Below are 19,331 nucleotides of genomic sequence, written 5' to 3' on the forward strand. Positions count from 1 at the left end.
TTATACAGGTTAGTATCCCTAATCCAGAAATTCATAATGCTCCAAAATCTGAAACTTTTTGAGTGCCAACATGATACTTAAAAGAAGTGTTCACTGGAGCATTTCATATTTCTGGATTAGGGATGGTGAACCAGTAAGTATAATGCAAAAATTCTAAAATCTGAAAAAAATCCATCATCCAAAACACTTCTGGTCCCAAGCATTTCAAATAGGGGATATTCAATCTATACTAGAATTCCAACAAGTGTGAAAGGGATGATAAGAAATAGAAAATTATCATTAGACAAACCCCATGGTAATAACTGTTAGAAGTAAGAATCATTGCTGGATTCTAAGTGAAAAGGGTATGCTGAGAAATAGGATATTTATATAATCTCATTGTATTTCCCCACAAGATACTTATTAATTATAAAGAGGAAAACAGTAACTTTACAGTTGAGGAACCTGATAAACACCACTTTAACCAGTGATCGAATTTAACATCACTAGTAATAGAACAAAACCAAGTGCAAGCTGATGACATACCAGGAAAGATACCAACATCACTCCTATGGTATTCTTGCCAAAATGCATAAGCTGAATTTGATCAAAAGGAAACACCAGACAAACTCAAATTGAGAGATATCTTACAAAATAACTGGCCAGTATTCTTCAGAAGTGTCAAGGTTATGAAAGACAAAGGAAGACTAAGCAACTATTACAGAGGTAAAAAAGGAGACCTTACAACTAAATACAACATTCCATCTTGGATTGCACCCTAGACTGGAGAAAGGACATTAGGAGGATGACTGGCAAAATTTGAAAACATCCTGTAGATTGGATAGTGTTATATCAATGGGGTTTTTTTAATTTGTTCTGTTGTGTTTTTTTTTTTTTTTTTAAAGACAGGGTCTCACTCTGTGGCCCAGGCTTGGCCTATGATATCAATGTTAATTTCCTGATTTTGATTACTATGCTATGAAATATAGGAGTGAAGAATATTTGAGATTCTTTCTACAATTTTTGCACCCTTTTTAAAGTCTGAAATTACATGCTGGGGGCAGTGGCAGTGGGTAGGTTTATATCATTATAAACCAAAGCCCATAGTTTACATGAGGGTTCACTCTGGGTGTTATATAGTCTATGGGTTTCTACAAGTGTAAAATGACATGTATCTACCAATATAATAGTGTCATACAGAATAGTTTCATTGCCCTAAAAACCCTCTGTTCTCCACCTATTTATTCTTTCTTCTCGCAGATGCATGGCAACAACTTTTTTTAATGTCTTCATTGTTTTGCCTTTTCCAGAATTTCATGTAGTTGGAATTGGATAGTATGTAGCCTTTTCTGATTGGCTTTGTTCACTTAGTAATATGCACTTCAAGTTCCTCTCTATATGTCTTTTTGTGGCTTGATAGCTCATTTCTTTTTGGCAATAGTAATATTCCTGTGTATGGATGTATCACAGTTTATTTAACCATTTCACCTACTGAAGGACCTCCTGATTGCTTCCAAGTTTTGGCAATTATGAATAAAGCTGCTATAAACATTCATGTCCAGGTTTTTGTGTGGATATAAGTTTTCAACTGGTTTGGGTAAATATCAAGGAGCACAATTACAGGATCATATGGTAAGGGTATTTTTAGTCTGGTAAAAAACTGCCAAACTGTTTTTCCAAATTGATGAAAATATTGCATTGCTACTAGTGATGAATGAGAGTTCTGTTGTTCTGCATCCTTGCCAGCATTTGGATGCTAGCCATTCCAATAGAGGTGTGTAGTGGTATCTTATTGTTTTAATTTGCAATTCCTTAATGACATATGATATTGGACATCTTTTCATATGTTTATTTGCTACCTATATACACGTATACCTCAGAGATATTGTGGGTTCCATTCCAGACCATTGCAATAATGTGACAGCACAATAAAAGCAAGTCACACAAAATTTTCAGTTTCCCAGTGCATATAAAAGTTATGTTTAAATTATACTATAGTCTATTAAATGTACAATAGCATTATGTCTAAAAACATGTACATACCTTAATTAAAAAATACTTTATTACTAAAAAATGCCAACATAGAGACATGAAAGGAGCCCATGCTGTTGGAAAAATGACACTGGTAGGCTTAGTTGACACAGGGTTGTCACAAACGCTCAATTTTTAAAAAGTGCAATATCTGAAGCACAATAAAGTGAAGCACAATAAATTGAGGTATGCCTGTATCTTCTTTGGTAAGGTATCTGTTTCAGATTTTCTCATTTTAACCATTTTTTAAGTGTACATTCGATGGCATTGAGTACATTCACATTGTTGTATCATCATCACCACTATCCATCTCAAGAACATTTTCATCTTCCCAAACCAAAACTCTTTACCCATTAAACCCATTCCATCTAGTCCCTGGCAACCAACATTCTACATTCCATCTCCCAGATGGAATAAATTTGTAGTAAATTTGACTATTCCTACCCCATATAAATGGAATCATACCTTATTTGTGACTGGAGTATTTCATTTAGCATAATGTCTTCAGAGTTCATCCATGTTGTAGCAGCAGCATGTGTCAGAATTTCCTTCCTTTTCAAGACTGAATAATACTCCCTTGTGTGGATATACCATATTTGTTTTATCCCTTCAGCCATCAGTGGACACTTGAGTTGCTTCTTCCTTTTGGCTGTTGTGAATAGTGCTGCTGTGAACATGGGTGTACAAATGTCTTCTAGTCCCAGTTTCCTTTCTGTTTTTTTGAGAGGATGTCTTGCTTATTCTGTCACCCAGGCTAGAGTGTAGTGACTTCATCGTAGCTTACTGCAACCTCAATCTTGGCTCAAGTGATCTTTCTGCCTTAGCCCCCCAGGTAGCTGGGACTACAGGTATGTGCCACCATGCCTGGGTAATTTTTAAAATTTTTTTGTAAATACATGGTCTCACTATGTTGCCTAGGCTGGCCTTGAACTCCTAGCCTCAAGCAATCCTCCCACCTTAGCCTCCCTAAGTACTAGAGTTACAGGCATGAGCCGGCCCCTTTGTCCATTTTTATAGCTGTATAATCCACCATGTGACTCACCTTCCTTTTCTTAACCGGTACTTTACTGATGGACATTTAGGTGGTCTCCAATCTTTTGTAGTTAGCAACTTACTTTAGGGAATGAACCTTGGTAAGTTCACCTCTATAGTATCAATCTGAAGGATAAATCCCCAGAAGTGGGCTTGTTAGTTCAAGATGTGTATATCTGTAATTCTCTTTTGCTCAGTTTTAAAATTGAGTAATGTGTTTTCTTCTTGTTGAATTTTAAAACTTCTTTGTATATTTTGGATAACAGCTGTTTATCAGATATGTGTTTTGCAAATATTTTCTTCCAGTCTGTGGCTTGTTTTCTCATTCTCTTGATAATGTCTTTCACAGAACAGAAACTTTAAATATTTTTTTAAGGTTTATTTTTGTTACATCTAACTGTGCTATGTTTTCAGTAATCCTGATGGGCTGGCAATGTGATCCTGAGCCAGCTAAGATCATTATACCATCTAGTCAGAGTTAGTGGGAACCTGGACACCAGAAAAATGCTGAACTCTGAATTTAAACTTCAACAGGACTTATACTCTGTCCTCATTTCTTAAGATTTGTAAATATGATTATCATTATGATTATTTTGGAGATGGGGTTTTGTTCTGTTGCTCAGGCTGGTCTTGAACTCCTGGCCTCAAGTAATCCTCCCACGTCAGCCTCTTGAGTAGCTGGGATTACAGGCACAACCCACTGCACTTGGCTTCAGAAGTTTTTAGTTTTAATGCTGTCCAATTCAATTCTTTCATGTATTATACCTTTGGAGTTTTATGGAAAAAGTCGTCAGCAAATGACTTTATTCTTTCACCAACACCGTACTGTTTTGTTTACTGTAGCTTTATAGTCTTGATGTTGTGTCAGTCCTCTGACTTTGTTTTTTTCCTTCAATATTGTGTTGGCTGTTCTGGCTGTATTGCTTCTTCACATAAACTTTAGAATCAGTTAATATCCACAAAGTAAGATACTGGAAATTTAATTGAGATTGCATTAAATCTATAGATTGAATTAGGAAGAAGGCATTTTAGCAGTATTGAGTCTTCCTATCCATGATCTTGGATTGGTTCATATATTTAGCCCTTCTTTGATTTTTTTTTCATCAGAGTTTTGTAGTTTTCCTCATATAAATCTTATACATGTTTTTTTTTGTTAGATTTATAACCAAATATTTCATTTTATTGGTGCTAATATAATGGTATTTTGTTTTTAATTTCAAATTTCAATTATTTTTGCTGGTCTGCAAGAAAGCAATTTTTAAAAAACATTTGATTTTGATCAGCATATCACTTTTAATATTTGCGAGAGCCTACTTTATAACAAGGAGAGAGCTCCACATTAGCAATTTAAAGTAAAGAAAATACAGTCCTGCCTGCCTTTTTGTTTTCACGGGGGAGACCACTATAGGAAAGCAATTGAGTTTTACATGTTAGTCTTATATCTTTCAACTTTGCTATAATCACTTATTAGTTTTTTCCCCCTCATGTTCTTTGGGTATTTCAACTAGACAGTCGTCTCATCTGCAAACAAAGACAGTTTTATTTCTTCCTTCTCTTTTATTTCTTCCTTCCCTTTTCTTGGCTTATTATTGCATTAGCTAGGACTTCCAGTACAGTATTGAAAAGGAGCTGTTGGAGGGGATATCCTTGCCTTGTTCTTTTTTTTAATTTTAATTTTTAATTTATTTGTTTATTTTGTAGGGACAGGGTCTTGCTTTGTTGCCCAGGTTGGCCTCCAGTGATCCTCCTCCCTCAGCCTCCCAAAGTACTGAGATTACAGGCATGAGCCACCACGCCCAGCTGCTTGCCTTGTTCTTAATCTTAGTGGGAAAGCATCTGGTTTCTTACTGTTAAGTGTGATGTTAGTTATAGTTTTCATAGATATTCTTTATCAAGTTGAAGAGGTTCCTACTATTTCTACTTTGCTGAGAGTTTTTATCATGAATGGTTGTTAGATTTTGTCAAATGCTTTTTCTACATCTATTGATATGTTTTGTCTTTGAGAAGGTCTTTTTTTTTTTCTTTTTCTTTTTAGTGGTGGAGGGGGACAGGGTCTCACTCTTGCTCAGGCTGGTCTTGAACTCCTGAGCTCAAGCAATCCTCCCACCTCGGCCTCCCAGAGTGCTAGGATTACAGCATCAATTGATTTTTGAATGTTGAACCAACCTTGCATACATAGAATAATTCTTTTCATACGTTGTCAGATTTTGTCGGCGATTTTTACATTTGTATTCATAAAAGGTATTGGCCTGTAGTTTGCTTTTCTTATGTTTGTCAAGTTTTAGTATTAGGGTAATGCTGGCCTCATAGAATGAGTTAGAAAGTATTCCTTCTACTTCAGCCTTCAGCAATTGTAGAGAATTATCCTAATTTCTTCCTTAAATATTTGGTGGGTTTCACCAGTGAACTCATGTGGCCCTGGTGTTTTTTGTTTTGGAAGATTATTAATTACTGATCAGTTTATTTAAGATAAAGGCTCATTCAGATTGTCTATTTCTGCTGTTGTTAATTTTGACATAATTGTGTCTAGGAAGTGGTCCATTTTATCTAGGTTATCAAATTTGTGGGTATAGAGTTGTTTATAATATTCCTTTCTTTTTTTTTTTTTTTTTTTTCCTCTTTTTAGACAGAGTCTCATTCTGTTGCCCCTGCTAGAGTGCAGTGGCATCATCATAACTCGCTACAACCTCCACCTCGTGAGCTCAAGCAATCCTCCTGCCTCAACCTCCTAAGTGGCTGGGAGTAAAGGCATGCGTCACCACACCAGGCTAATTTTTTCTGTTTTTAGTAGAGATGGGTTCTTGCTCTTGCTCAGGCTGGTCTCAAATTCCTGAGCTCAAGTGATTCTCCCACCTCAGCTTCCCAGGGTATTAGAATTATAGGCGTGAGCTACCTCATCCAGACAATATTCCTTTCTTATTCTTTTAATGTCTGTGAAATGAGAAGTTATGACTTTTCTTTCATTTTTAATATTATTAATAGTAATTTGTATATTCTTTCTTTTTTTTCTTAGCCTGGTTAGATGTTTATCAATTTTATTGATGTTTTCAAAGAACCAGCTTTTAGTTTCACTGATTTTTTTTTATTGATTTTATTATTTCAATTTCCTTAATTTCAGCTTTAATTTTTATTATTTCTTTTCTTCTGTTTATTTTTTATTTAATTTGTTTTTTTTCTAGTTTCCTAAGAAAGAAGCTTACATGTTGGTTTTCAGATTTTTTTCTTTTTTGATATATGCATTCTGTGCTATAAATTTCCCTCAAACACTTTTTTCTATGTCCTAAAAATTTTGATAAATTGTTTTTTATTTTCATTTATAATCATGCATCACTTAACGATGGGAATATGTTCTGAGAAGTGCGTCCTTAGGCAATTTGATTGTCATTGTTCAAACATCATATGATATAGCTTATTACTCCTACGCTTCAGACCTGTACATCACGCTACTAAAGGGAATACTGTAGGCAAATGTAACACAGTGGTAGGTGTTCGTTTATCTAAATATACCTAAACAAAGAAATGGTAATGTGAAAATACACTATTTTAATCTTTTGAGACCATTATGTATGCAGTCCATTGTTGACCGAAATGTGCCACATGATTGTAGTTCAAAGTATTTTTAAATTTCTCTTTAGATTTCCTTTTTGGCCCATGTGTTATTTAAAAGTGTGTTGTTTAATCTCCATGTATTTTGGGATTTAACAGCTATCTTACTGATTTCTAGTTTATTATGGTCTGAGAGCAAATGTTGTATGATTTCTATTCTTTTAAATTTGACAGGGTATGTTGTATGGCTCAGAATGTGGTCTGTATTAGTGAATGTTCCATATGAGCTTGAAGAGAATGTGTATTCTGCTGTTGGATGAAATATTCTACAAATGTTGATTAGATTGCTGCTGTTGTTTTGATGTATATCCTTCCAGATTTTTCTGTGCACATGTCATCTATATACATTTATAAAACAGGATAATTTTATGCAAATGGTGTTATAACCCTTTTACTTCATATAGTATGGAGATATTTTCTTGTCATTAAATATATTTTTTTAAAGACAGGATCTCAATCTTTCATGCAGGCTGGAGTACAGTGGCCTAATCATATCTCACTACAAGTCCTGGGCTCAAGCAATCCTTCTGCCTCTGTCTTAGCCTCCTGAGTAGCTAGGACTACAGACATGTACCACCAAGCCCAGATAATTTTTTATTTTTTGTAGAAATGGGGTCTTGCTATGTTGCCCTGGCTAGTCTTGAACTCCTTGGCCTCAAGCGATGCTTCTGTCTCAGCCTCCCAAAGTGCTGGGATTACAGGTGTAAACTACTGCACCCAGCCTTAAATACATCTTTATTGCATTGCTTTTAATGGCTCTATAATGCTCCATAGTATAAACTACCATGATGTATTTAACTAGTTCTTCATTTGACAATTTAAGGTCCTTTATTTTGTTAAACATTGCTGTGATGAATATCCTTGTAGCTAAATAGTCACACATCCTTAATTACTACTATAGGATTAATTCCTCCAAGTAGACTTGCCAGATTAAGGGGTAGGCATATTTTATGAGTTCATAAATGTGGTCAAATTGCCATCCAGAAATTTCCCAATTCTTTTACCAACAATGTTTGAGAGCACTTGTCTTTTCTGCATCCCAACCAGGGTCAAATGTTTTGTTTTTTTAACCAGATGTCTTGGGGCACTTGGTACTGTGGACCTGTATCAATCTGTGTTATTTGGGTTTTGAGCATATCTAGAGCTAGGTTTGTAGTTGACAGTTGAACAGCTAATTTTCTTCCTTACAGATTCTCCTTTTCAGTGCCAGCCATTAAATGGCATATTTACTGTTTTTGCCTATGCATCTGTTAATGTTCATGTGGTCTAGTTCCTGAGGTAGTATAGTTAAAAAGTACATAGTAGTGGTCATTTCTTTTTCTTTGACTTAATTTCTGTGAACTGTGAATTCAGAGCAATGCAGGATATGTTATGTTTTCTACAAACTAGGGGAGCATCAGCCCAGAGACATGTTTGCATTTGTTTCTGTCAAGTTTCCAGGTTCAGCTGGTGCCCTTTAAGGCCTGAGAACATTAGCTTTGACACCTTGCCTAGGAAACTCCTTATTGTGGCTCTTCCTGAGTATGTGGTATGAAGGGGGCATTCCACTATTAGGCATTTGCTTTGATAGTTTCAGGGTAGTATTGGGGTCCTGAGAAATACGGAGTAATGGAGTAAATAGCAAACTCAGAAAGAAATGCCTAGATAACAACTAGCAAAGATGCAGGTCACCAGATATCATTAGACGCTAGGTCCATGGGGGCAATAATTATCTCTTTTCACTTTTTTTTTCCTTCACTGCTTAAAAGAGTTAGAACTGCACCTGTCATCATATGATGTGCTAAACAAATATTTGTTAGCTGTATTAATAAAGGTTAGATAAAATAGTTTATGGCTCTGTATTCCTTCTTCATAAGCCCTTTGTGATCTTTTGTAAAATGTAGAAAGCTCTTGTCCTCCCAAGCTGAGTGACCTCCTAATTTGCTAGTTTCTACTACTTCTTTTAGCTTTCTACCCTATTATTTATTTATTTTTTTTTTAAGAGACAGGGTCTCAACTATTGCCCTGGATGGAGTGCAGTGGCTTGATCATAGCTCACTGCAGCCTCAAACTTCTGAGCTCAAGCAATCCTCATGCCTCAGCCTTCTGAGTAACTAGAACTACAGGTGTGTACCACCATGACCGGCTAATTTTTACATTTTTTGTAGAGACAGGGTCTCACTATGTTGTCCAGGCTGGTCTTGAACTCTGGGCCTGAAGCAGTCCTCCTAACTTGGCCTTCCAAAGTGCTGGGATTATAGGTGTGAGCCACTACCTTATTATCTTTTGTTTTGTTTAGACAGGGTCTTGCTCTGTTGCCCAGGCTAGATAGAGTACAGTGGCATCATCATAGCTCACTGCAGCCTCCAACTCCTGGCTCAAGCAATCCTTCCTTACCTTCCCAAAGTGCTAGGATTATAGGCATGAGCCACTGCATCCAGCCTACCTTATTATCTTTGAGAGCAAATAGTAGATACTATTTCTCTTTTGACAGAGCTAGCCACATATTCTTGTTTGTTCATTTTAGGTCCAAATTTCTGTCTGATTCTTGTTCTTATACTCTGGGATGTAGTGAGTGAATGGGATGACTATGGAAGGTGGAAGATAGAAGGTGGAAGATAGGTCAGGTTAGGTTGTCCAGGGCCTTGCATTTAAGTCTTTAATTTGAATACAGGGAGGAACCACAAGAATGTAACAAGATCAAAATGACACTATACAGAGAATCTTCTTGTGTTAGTATGTAGATTTAAGAGGAGAAACTGCAGAGGGAAAGGTCCCTTAGGATCTAGACCAGCATTTGCAATGTGACAAGTTGATGGTTTGCACTAGGGACTAGGAGTAGATCTGGAAGGAAAAAGTCAGGTTGGTGGCTGATGCCTATAATCCTAGCACTCTGGGAGGCCAAGGCGGGAGGATTGCTTGAGCTCAGGAGTTTGAGACTAGCCTTAGCAAGAGTGAGACCCTGTCTCTACTAAAAATAGACAAATTAGCCGGGTGTCATGGCATGCACCTATAGTTCCAACTGTTGAGGAGGCTGAGGCAGGAGGATGGCTTGAGCCCCGGAGTTTGAGGTTGTGGTGAGCTACGATGACGCCATTGCATTCTACTTAGGGCAACAGAGGGAGACTCTGTTCAAAAAAAAAAAAGAATACATAATCCTGTTCTGGCTACAATGTGATTTTGGGGGATAGGGAGGTGTTAGGGAAAGGGTAAAGGCATTTTTAAAAATCTGTAAAATGCTAGAAGTCATTCCACAGGGAGAAATAATCTCAGCATACTGAATTGAAATCTTGTGGAGGGGATATAGCTGTGTGTTGTAAGGTAAATATGTATGTTGGTCCCTGATCATCACCTAAATACAAATCTGGGAACGACACCAATTGCATATCAGACTGAGGTGGGGGGTGGGGGAGGGGATGGGGGTATGCCTACACAATGAGTGCATTGCGCACCGTTTGAGGAGCGGTAACACTTGAAGGTGCTGACTCGGGAAGGGGGCGTGGGGAAGGGAGGGATATATACCTCATGATGGGTGCAATGTGCACGACCTGGGGAACAGACACGCCTGGAGCTCTGACTTGGGGGGAAAGGCGGTACAGGAGCAACGTATGTAACCTGCAATTCTGTATCCCCCATAACAAGATGAAAAAAAAAAAAAAAAGACTGAAACTAGGCTGAGTTACATAAAATAAAAATTACAATTTTTTCTAGTTGAGTTTGAAAAAAAAAAAATATGTATGTTGGCCATTTTCCTATACTTCATAATAGTTTACACTGCCTGACACACAGCTTTGAGCAGGACAAGATCACAAAGTTGGAACTGCTCTGGAAAATCCACACATGCAGGCCACTCTTTATCATAGAAATCTCAAGATACTTCCTAATACTGTTCAAGGCGTTCTCGCATTTTTAGTGTATTTTCTTCCAGTTTTTTCTATGAAGAGGGGAAATTTTATGTGATTATTTATCATCTTGGTAGTTTTGATAGGCTTCAAGCTATAAGAGATGTGTTTTAATACACTGGATGGTATGTCTTAGGTCTGACAGTGCTTTGAGGCTTCCAAGAGTTAAGTCTGTGATAGAACTGCCAAGACACAGAGGTCTGATCAGGAGAGTTTCTTGATGGCTTTGGGCTGCGCTTTGGTAGCACTTGGCAGCAGCTCCAGCAGGGACATTGTTAATGACCTTTGGCTTTATCTTCTCCCAGACTCCTGGATTACCAGAGATTTCTGCTTTGTGCAGGAATTATTCCCTCACTGTATACATATCTGCTGCAATAGCAGCTATATTATAGCTCAGTAAATGCTGCTTTCTAAATATGGGATAATTTAACCTTAGCGTGTCTTAAATGCCAAAAGCCACCCCTCATGTTTATCGGGAGCTGAAGTTTGATAATTCTTTGTGTTATTTGCATGTAAAAATGAGTAGACCAAAAAGGATTAGTGACTTAACCTTCTGTCACAGTGGACCCTTTCTGACTTGAAGCTTCCATTCTTAGTCTTATTGCTTCTGGCTGGCACTGGGTGTATAGCTTTCTGCCTAAGACAAAAAGAATGGTGGGTATGGTTATCTCCCCAAAATGTTGGTTGGACTGTGTGTGTTCAGAAGTCCAGGGACTCTGTATTTTATTCATTTTTTTTAATAGGGCACTATTTCTGTAGAAAGTAAGTTAGCACGGCTCTCTGAATGTCTTAGCAAGGGCATTGCAGCCAGAGGGGCTAAATAGCAACACCTTTCAAAAGAGCTAAGATTCTTTCGTGGGAGGTGTAGAGAAAGAGCCAGTAGAAGGCTGGGCACCGGTATCTCACACCTGTAACCTTGGCACTTTGGGAGGCCAAGGTGGGAGGATGGCTTGAACCCAGGAGTTTGAGACCAGCCTCGGCAATAGCGAGACCCCTGCCTCTACGAAAAATAAAAATATTAGCCAGGCACACCTGCAGTTCCAGCTACTCAGGAGGCTGAGGCAGGAAGATCACTTGAGCCCAGGAGTTGGAGGCTGCAGTGAGCTAGAATGAGGCCCCTGCACTCTAGCCCAGGCAATAGAACGAGACCCTGTTTCAAAGAAAACAAGAACCACTAGAAATATCTCTTTTTAGTGATGGGACCTAGGAACAGCTAGTTGCTGGTTCTTTGGGGATACCTTGGGAACACTGTGTAGCCTTTATGGTAGGCTCAGCAGTATGGCCTGTGGAGTATCTCAGCCTAAGTCTGCTTGCTCTCTTGGCTATTCCTTGCCACCTACAGCATCCACTCGATAAGAAAAAGAAATGGTTTGATTATGTTATCCAATTAACAAAACAAATTAGGAAGCTTTACATTTTCCACATTGATTTCACAGTCTCCCTATTTTCTTCCCCTGCAGTGACTGAGTTTCGAGACCTAGACAGTGAAGCATACCTAGATGTTGAATTTAGGGTCCACCTTTTCCAGAAGAAAAGAGCCAGGGAACTGGAACAATAGTAATCTCAGAATATAAAAGGGTGTTATAGAAATGATACAAATCGGCCGGGCGCGGTGGCTCACGCCTGTAATCCTAGCACTCTGGGAGGCCGAGGTGGGCGGATCGTTTGAGCTCAGGAGTTCGAGACCAGCCTGAGCAAGAGCGAGACCCCATCTCTACTAAAAATAGAAAGAAATTATATGGACAGCTAAAATATATATATAGAAAAAATTAGCCGGGCATGGTGGTGCATGCCTGTAGTCCCAGCTACTCGGGAGGCTGAGACAGGAGGATCGCTTGAGCTCAGGAGTTTGAGGTTGCTGTGAGCTAGGCTGACGCCACGGCACTCACTCTAGCCTGGGCAACAGAGTGAGACTCTGTCTCAAAAAAAAAAAAAAAAAAAAGAAATGATACAAATCAGCTGCCCTTCATTCTGTGGGAGGGAAATGGCCCTAATTGCAATAGCAGAGAGCCTCTCTTTTATCTAGGACTAAAAACTTGCTCTGCATACCTCATAATTATTTTAGGGTTAACTGAAACAATTGTTAGGAAAGAACAAGCCATATCTTATTTCTGTATCTATTCTACTTTATGAATATTTTGATTTCATTGTGATTGGAACCAACTGAGAAAAGATGAAAAAAATAAAATGGAACTTACAGAAACCTGAATTCTGAGGATTATCAGTAAAATATGTTCAAACGTAATCTTCTACTTCAACTAGTAATTAGGTCATATCTTTGTTTGGAAATAAATTATTTATTAACCAGAGAAATCTTAAGTAGACTAAGGTCCTTATAAAGGTTAGGAGAAACGTTGCTCTAAAAAATACAAAATTATATAACAAACTGAAAATTTCAAAAATATTTGCCATTTTAGTGGGCCATAGTTTTTCAGTTGTTCTGAGTGCTGATAGCTGGAGCTTATAAATTGTTTCTTTTTAGTGAGATGTCTGTGGAGGAGGAATTTGTTGATGTCCACTGTCGCCTGGCAGACTCAGTCTCTGTAACAGAGCCATATCTTCTCATAGGAGAGAAAAGATTTTTTGGCTCTTTTGATTATTTACCTAATTGCTTACTCATTTGTTTGGAGAGTCTTATGGATCCCCTGGTAGGCAGTCTGTTCTTCCTGAGTCTTCTAGAGCTAAGTTAGTGGAATTATCTCCAAGACTGTAGATCACTGATCTTCTTCGATCATGACAGGAGGAATTTTCTAGAACTGGGAGTCTTACTTTAAAATACATGTAAGACAGGCAGGGAGTGGTAGTGGAGTGGATGGAATATATTCTCAGCACCAGATACCTTTAAAATTATTAAGTTCTCTTATGTCAGGGTCTGGGCTGGAGTGTATTGTGGTCCTGGAGCCTAGTTCATCTTGAAACCTTGATTTCTGCCAGCTCTGACCCTGGTGGGTGAGGCTCAGTGAAGCATAGTTTGACCATCTTACTTCATAGAGCACAAATAAGGTTTTGGCTCGATACTGGGATACTGGTTGTTGCTGGTATAGGATAAGCTGGACATAGTTTTAAAATGTTGTTAAGGAACATTTGAGAAAAAGTTTTTCTTGTGCTTTCATTTGGCCAAGAAAAGGTATCTCAAAAAGTGGCAGCTGAGAGGGCAGTGTTTCCATGCCCTTCAACCATGAGGTGGTATTTTGTTTTCAGTGGAGATCCTCTGGTGACCTCATCTCCTGGATGATCAAAGGGCAGCGCAGACTCTGTTCAGTAAAAGGCCAAAGTAGAGGGCATGGAAAAGGTCAATGCACAGAGCTACAGAGCTGCCATAGGGCATTCTTTGGGCTTCCCTCAGAATTTCTGGCCTCTACTTTCTTCCTTCATCCCTTTCCTGCTTTCCTCTTTCTATCTCATTTTTTAGCTTTGGACTTTGGGAATAGTGAACTTTACAAAGTATTTGAACTATAATATGTCCTTGTACTATAAAGAATGAGCCTGGCTGCTTTACAAAAGATTTTTATAACAGGTACTCTTTTATACTAAGAGAGATGACATACACCTGTTTCAAAGCTGTTATTTTTGTTCCTCTTGCTTTGCTCTTTCTGCAGGTCCATTGGTCTGTCATGGTTCTTGAAATTCCTGGTAGCAGCCGTTTACTAGCAACCGTCTTTATCTTAGGCATAGCATCTAAAGTAACTGTGGATGCTTTAAGAACAGAAAGACCACCTTGGGCAGGCCAGTTTAGGGGATTGGCAATGCTATCAAGAAGCAAGTCCTCTGTGGCGGTCTCTATAAAAACCATTGCCTGTGAATTTCTATAGTCTTTACCTTGTACATCTTTTCATCAGAAATTACCTCTCTGGTGTGGCAAGTATGATAAATTGACCGACTTTCTGGAATTTAAAAACAAAGAAAGCCAGTATGTTGAAAGGAAAACCTGATTTTTTTGTACTGTATGTGTTGCTAACTAGCTCTGTAGTCTTGGGCAGGCTATTCCATGTATCTCAGCCATACATGTGTAAATAGATTTTACATATGCCCTACTTGTGAGAATCTAGTGAGATGGCATTTGTGAAGAATGCTTTCATAAACTGTAAATAGCTTCATGCATAAAGATTATTGCTGGTAAACAGTACCAGTTCTCAGCCACCAGTAACCTGATTCTTCTATCCTGTGTTTGGAAGAAACACAAATCAACAAAAAGTGATAGCTGATTTTTCAGTGTGAGTTGTATTCACAAGGCCCATGTACTTTCTTTCCCCCCTGCCTTTTGATCCTGTCTGTCTGTCTCTCTGTGTGCTTTAATGGGAAGATCTATTATGTCATAACAGCAGTTGTTTTCTCAGTACAAAGTATAGCTGTGACTGAGCTTGTATTGAATGTCTTTAACAAAGATACAAAGCTACTGGCCAGAAATGTTCTTTCCTTTCCATTTTCTCTTGTACCTACCAGTACCTTAAAAATTCTTGAGGGTTGGTTATGATCCAACTGGGGCATATGGTAGAATCTCAACTCTTTGACCCAAGTTGTCCTCACAGGCTGGCAGTCACAAAATGAATTGTGAAGTCTTTTAAGAGCAGTTAATGAAAAAGGAAATGGAAATGTAAATGTTGAATTCAGCAGCCCCTAGACCCAGAGTTTGCTCCTTTGTAGCATCCCTGAGGTGTGGAGAGTAAGGACTTGCTTTGCCATTCTGAGGTACAAATATCTATAGCTTTTTGCAGCTGCACATTAGGACCCCTTGAAATGTACTTAAGAAGACCTGTGTGTAACTTTGCCAAGTGAGGGCTTTGAGCTTGAGAGGATTTTAGCAGGTTTTAGTCTAATTTAAGCCTAATCTAACACTGCTGAGAAAAGAGGAAGTGTCTTTGGTTGTATTTTCAAATATATGGTGCTGCTTTAGGAGCCAGACCTGGTTAATCACACTCATGGCATTTTTTTTTTTTCCTTGCTAATTTTTATTTTATGTAATTTTTGAGATAGAGTCTCACTCCATTGCCCTGAATAGAGTGCCGTGGTGTCAGCCTAGCTCACAGCAACCTCAAACCCCTGGGCTCAAGCAATCTTCCTGCCCCAGCCTCCCAAGTAGCTGGGACTACAGGTGCACACCATGATGCCTGCTAATTTTTTTTTTTTTTTTTTTTTTTTTTAGTAGAGATGGGGTCTCACTCTTGCTCAGGCTGGTTTCAAACTCCTGAGCTCAAGCAGTCCTCCCACCTTGGCCTCGCAGAGTGCTAGGATTACAGGCGTGAGCCACCGCAACCAGCCAACACTCATGGCTTTCATGGTACCTTTGCTTGAGTAGCTTAATAACCCAATAATTCAAATGATGGATAAAAATTGTAATGTGGGAAAACGGTAGATAATAGACAATTAAGAGTGGACATCCACTAGACGTTAATTGCATCATCCTACCCATTAATTAATCCAACGCCCCACAAGTTACTTCCCTAGGAGACACTGGCAGACTGTGCTTTGTGAAATCTGGAAAAAGGGGTTGGCAGTGATGGGGAGGGGTGCACTATATGTATGTCATACTTGTGCATGGTATATCTGGGCTACCTGTGTATGACAGTACCCGGAGAGTCAAATCATAAATAAATCTGATTGTTCTCATTCAGGTTTTTCCTGTGACTATTCTTATTAAAACAATTGGCTATCCTTCAACAATGCTTTAGCAGTGGTTGCTGGCAGCCTTATGTCTAGCCATGTGCAGGTTAAATAAAACCAAGGCTGCTTGAGTTGTAGGAGACTTTGTGAGAATAAGAAATCATTGCCTTTTTACACATGAGATGAAGGTAATCTCAAAGTTGACATGCTAATGGGGCCTCCTGGCAGGGGGCGTTCCCTACCCCAGACAAAAGGTCATCCACAGCTACTAGAACACCATATTTGTTGTCTGAGAAGTATAAAGTACTTAGAAATTCCTGAATCTACTAATGCCTCCAAGTGGTGGAACCAAAATTTGCAGTTGACTGAAATTGACAGTGGTGCCTTGTTCTGGTGGCTGCTCTTCAAATGGCCACCTACATTTTTTATGGATTGGATATACAGATGTATGCTTTGACAGCAGTATCTCCCTCCAGAGCCACTGTGTGCTAAGCATTCCTGTCCTCCAGGGATAGTTGGCTCTATTCAGTCTCTCATTCATTCAATCTTTTATTCATTCAACAAGAGCTTATTAAGCTCCTTTTCTGTACCAGACAGTGTGCTGACAATAAAAGGCCAGCAAGATTTAGCCTGGACTCTTAAGATCTAAACTAGTAATTTGACAATTAACACAAAATGCTGTCATAAAGATACAGATTCTGATGGGTAGTGACCATTCCCTAAGAAATCTTAGTCTTTCAGGAGATTGAAATTGGTTGTGAAATGTTCCTGCCTGGCAAGCAAGCAGTGTGAAGTGAGGGGCTATTTGATCCTTTCTAGTCTCACCTCCTGATGCTGGTCCTTTTTTTAGTACTTAGGGCTTGAAATAATCAACATTTATTGAGCCCTCACTATATTCCATGGTAAAGGTCATGGAATAGAGGCAGGCTTCAAATTTAGGGAACTTGGCCCAGAGTTCATGCTCTTAAATGATGTGATATACTGTCTGTGGGCTTGGAAGGGGTTTACCTTGACTAACTTCCTGCACTGGTGGAGCTTAGCAGAAGGGTACTTCCCTTACCCTCCCTGCCTACGGAGCTTGTCTCTTTCCTGTTTGGCTCCTGAAGCCAGATTGCCTATCCCTAAGACTGAGTAGGAGTTGGTAAATGAGACAGGAGATCCCTTCTCTACAGCCGCAGACGTAAGCCCAGTTCTGTCCTTCCACCAGCTAGGTATCCCCACCTCTCTGAGCATGTCTCTTCATCTGTAAAGTGGAGATAACAGTACTTCATGGGATCATTTAGGGGATTAATAAGGCAATGTACTTAGCAGTTTCTGGCTCTAAGTGCTTAATGTTAACAATTTTTATCATTGCCCTTGTTAGCCTTGAGAACAAGCCAGGAAACAGTTTCTCAAAGATTAGATACTAAGACCTAGGCAGGTGAGCAGTTTTCTTTTGGTTTTGACAAGACAATAATTTTATTCTATGTATTTCTCTTGACTTTTTTGGTGTGAAAAGCAGAGAGGTAAAGCATTATTTAACAGATGTATGGATTCAAGCAAGAAACTGAGGTCCAATTGCAAAGAAATGACTTGTATAACTCAGAGCCCTGTCTGAGGAGACACAGAGGACCCTAGAGGGCGGAGAATGAACACAGCACAGGGGCTAGTTCCAGAGTCAAATCCTCGGTTAGTTCATTTACAAGTGTGGATGAGAGTCCCTTGTCAGCAGGCAGAGATTTTTTTTTCCTCTGCTCTAACGCATATCTACTGGCTAGTGTTTGTTAAATAAAATACTTTTTTGATGTGAAATAGAATTTGTGACTTGTCCAAAATGGGAGAGGCAAGGGAGCTCTGTGACAGGCTTCTTGAGCACATTTTCCCACCTGTTCCTGTGCCAAACTTTCCCAAAGGCTTATTTGCCAGTGGTTGCTCCTGAAATCTCAGGGATAGCTCACTCTGTAGGCTCCAAGCTATAGAGTGATGCTGCCGTCACCACAACCACCACTGCTACCACCAGCCATTTATAGTTTCCTGCTATAAGGAGGTAACCTGCTGTGAAGCTTTCACCGTCCTTCCTTCATCCTGTCTTTGGTGTTGTACCTTTTTCCTCTGGTGCTTTTGCCATGCAGCCAGTGTTCCAAAGAAAATTTTCAGACACCAAAGATACAGCCCTTACTGCCTCTCCAAGGAGGTGTGAGTTAGCCTTGGAAAAGAAGATAATTGAGAGGGCTCCTATGCCTCTGTGCTGCAGAAGAAGAGTTTGCTTCTTGTTAGTGTGCTAGCTCCTGAGCCAGCTGGGGGACTTGCTGAGATTCATGAGAGTGTACTACATGACCTCTGGATCAGTAGACTGGGCCTAGCCTGCCCAAGGACAACGCCCAAATCTGCAGAAGCCAAGGCCGAAGACCGAGTTCACCTTCTTTCACTCCCCTTCCTTAAGCTTAAGTTTGTTCTGTCACACTGCCCCAAGTCTGTGGCTTAAAACAGCCATTTCCTTTTGCCGATGAATAAGCTCACTCTTTATAAACTGTTTCAGCTTGGGGACTGGAAAGGCTCTCTGTGCCTTTCTGTCTCTCTCTTTTTCTCTGAGAGTTTATGTTGATGGCTTCTGTCTTTGTCTTTACAGGGAACTCTAATGATCCATGAAAAAGAGGTTACCCTTGAGTATGTACCAAGCCCAGATTTTTGGTACTGCAAACGAGTAAGTACTGAGAATTCCTTTCTTTAGAAATAAGCATCAAGCATAACAGCTCCTCCATATTTCCAGGAATGCTGCCTGGTAACATACATTGCCAAGGGGAAAGCTCTTCTTCTTCCACTCACTTCAGATGAACTAGAGATTAAGACAAGGTCATCCATAATTTCTCCTTCCCAGCTGCTGTATGTAGTCATAGAGGGTTCTGGGCCTGCAGTTGGAGACAGTTTCCCAAGGGCACATGCCATGCTTTCTGTCAGTTAGGAAAACAATAACAGTCTCTTGACTTACAACCTCTTCTCAATTACCCTTCCTGATAGTGGTCTTAAAGGGATTGGTGTTTGGGAAGGTAGAATTGGGGAGGCTGGTTCTGTGGGAGTTGTACATTTTTTGGGTATTCTGGGTTTCCAAGGGTATAGCACTTCAAACATCATGGCATTTTACCTCTGTTAAACTTGATATTATTTTATAATGGGATATTTAAAAATTTTAGACTATACTCTTTAGAGGTCCCTTTTGATTAC

The 19,331-nt window shown here is 39.2% G+C and overlaps 1 protein-coding gene across 8 annotated transcripts in view; it reads left to right on the forward strand.

The window, feature by feature from the left end:
* The window catches only part of RBM6 (RNA binding motif protein 6), a 101,144-nt gene that overhangs the window by 56,596 nt on the left and 25,217 nt on the right, over nucleotides 1–19,331 (forward strand). For 6 of the 8 annotated variants that reach the window (XM_069475723.1, XM_069475727.1, XM_069475728.1 and 3 more), the window contains one exon: nucleotides 18,739–18,813. In XM_069475723.1, the coding sequence (XP_069331824.1) occupies nucleotides 18,739–18,813 (75 nt within the window). Of the gene's footprint in view, nucleotides 1–17,631; nucleotides 17,799–18,738; nucleotides 18,814–19,331 lie in introns of those variants that run through there. The other 2 variants (XM_069475726.1, XM_069475730.1) reach the window with 2 other exon arrangements.

The sequence above is a fragment of the Eulemur rufifrons genome, chromosome 7, assembly GCF_041146395.1.
Source record: "Eulemur rufifrons isolate Redbay chromosome 7, OSU_ERuf_1, whole genome shotgun sequence".
Taxonomy (NCBI): domain Eukaryota; kingdom Metazoa; phylum Chordata; class Mammalia; order Primates; family Lemuridae; genus Eulemur; species Eulemur rufifrons.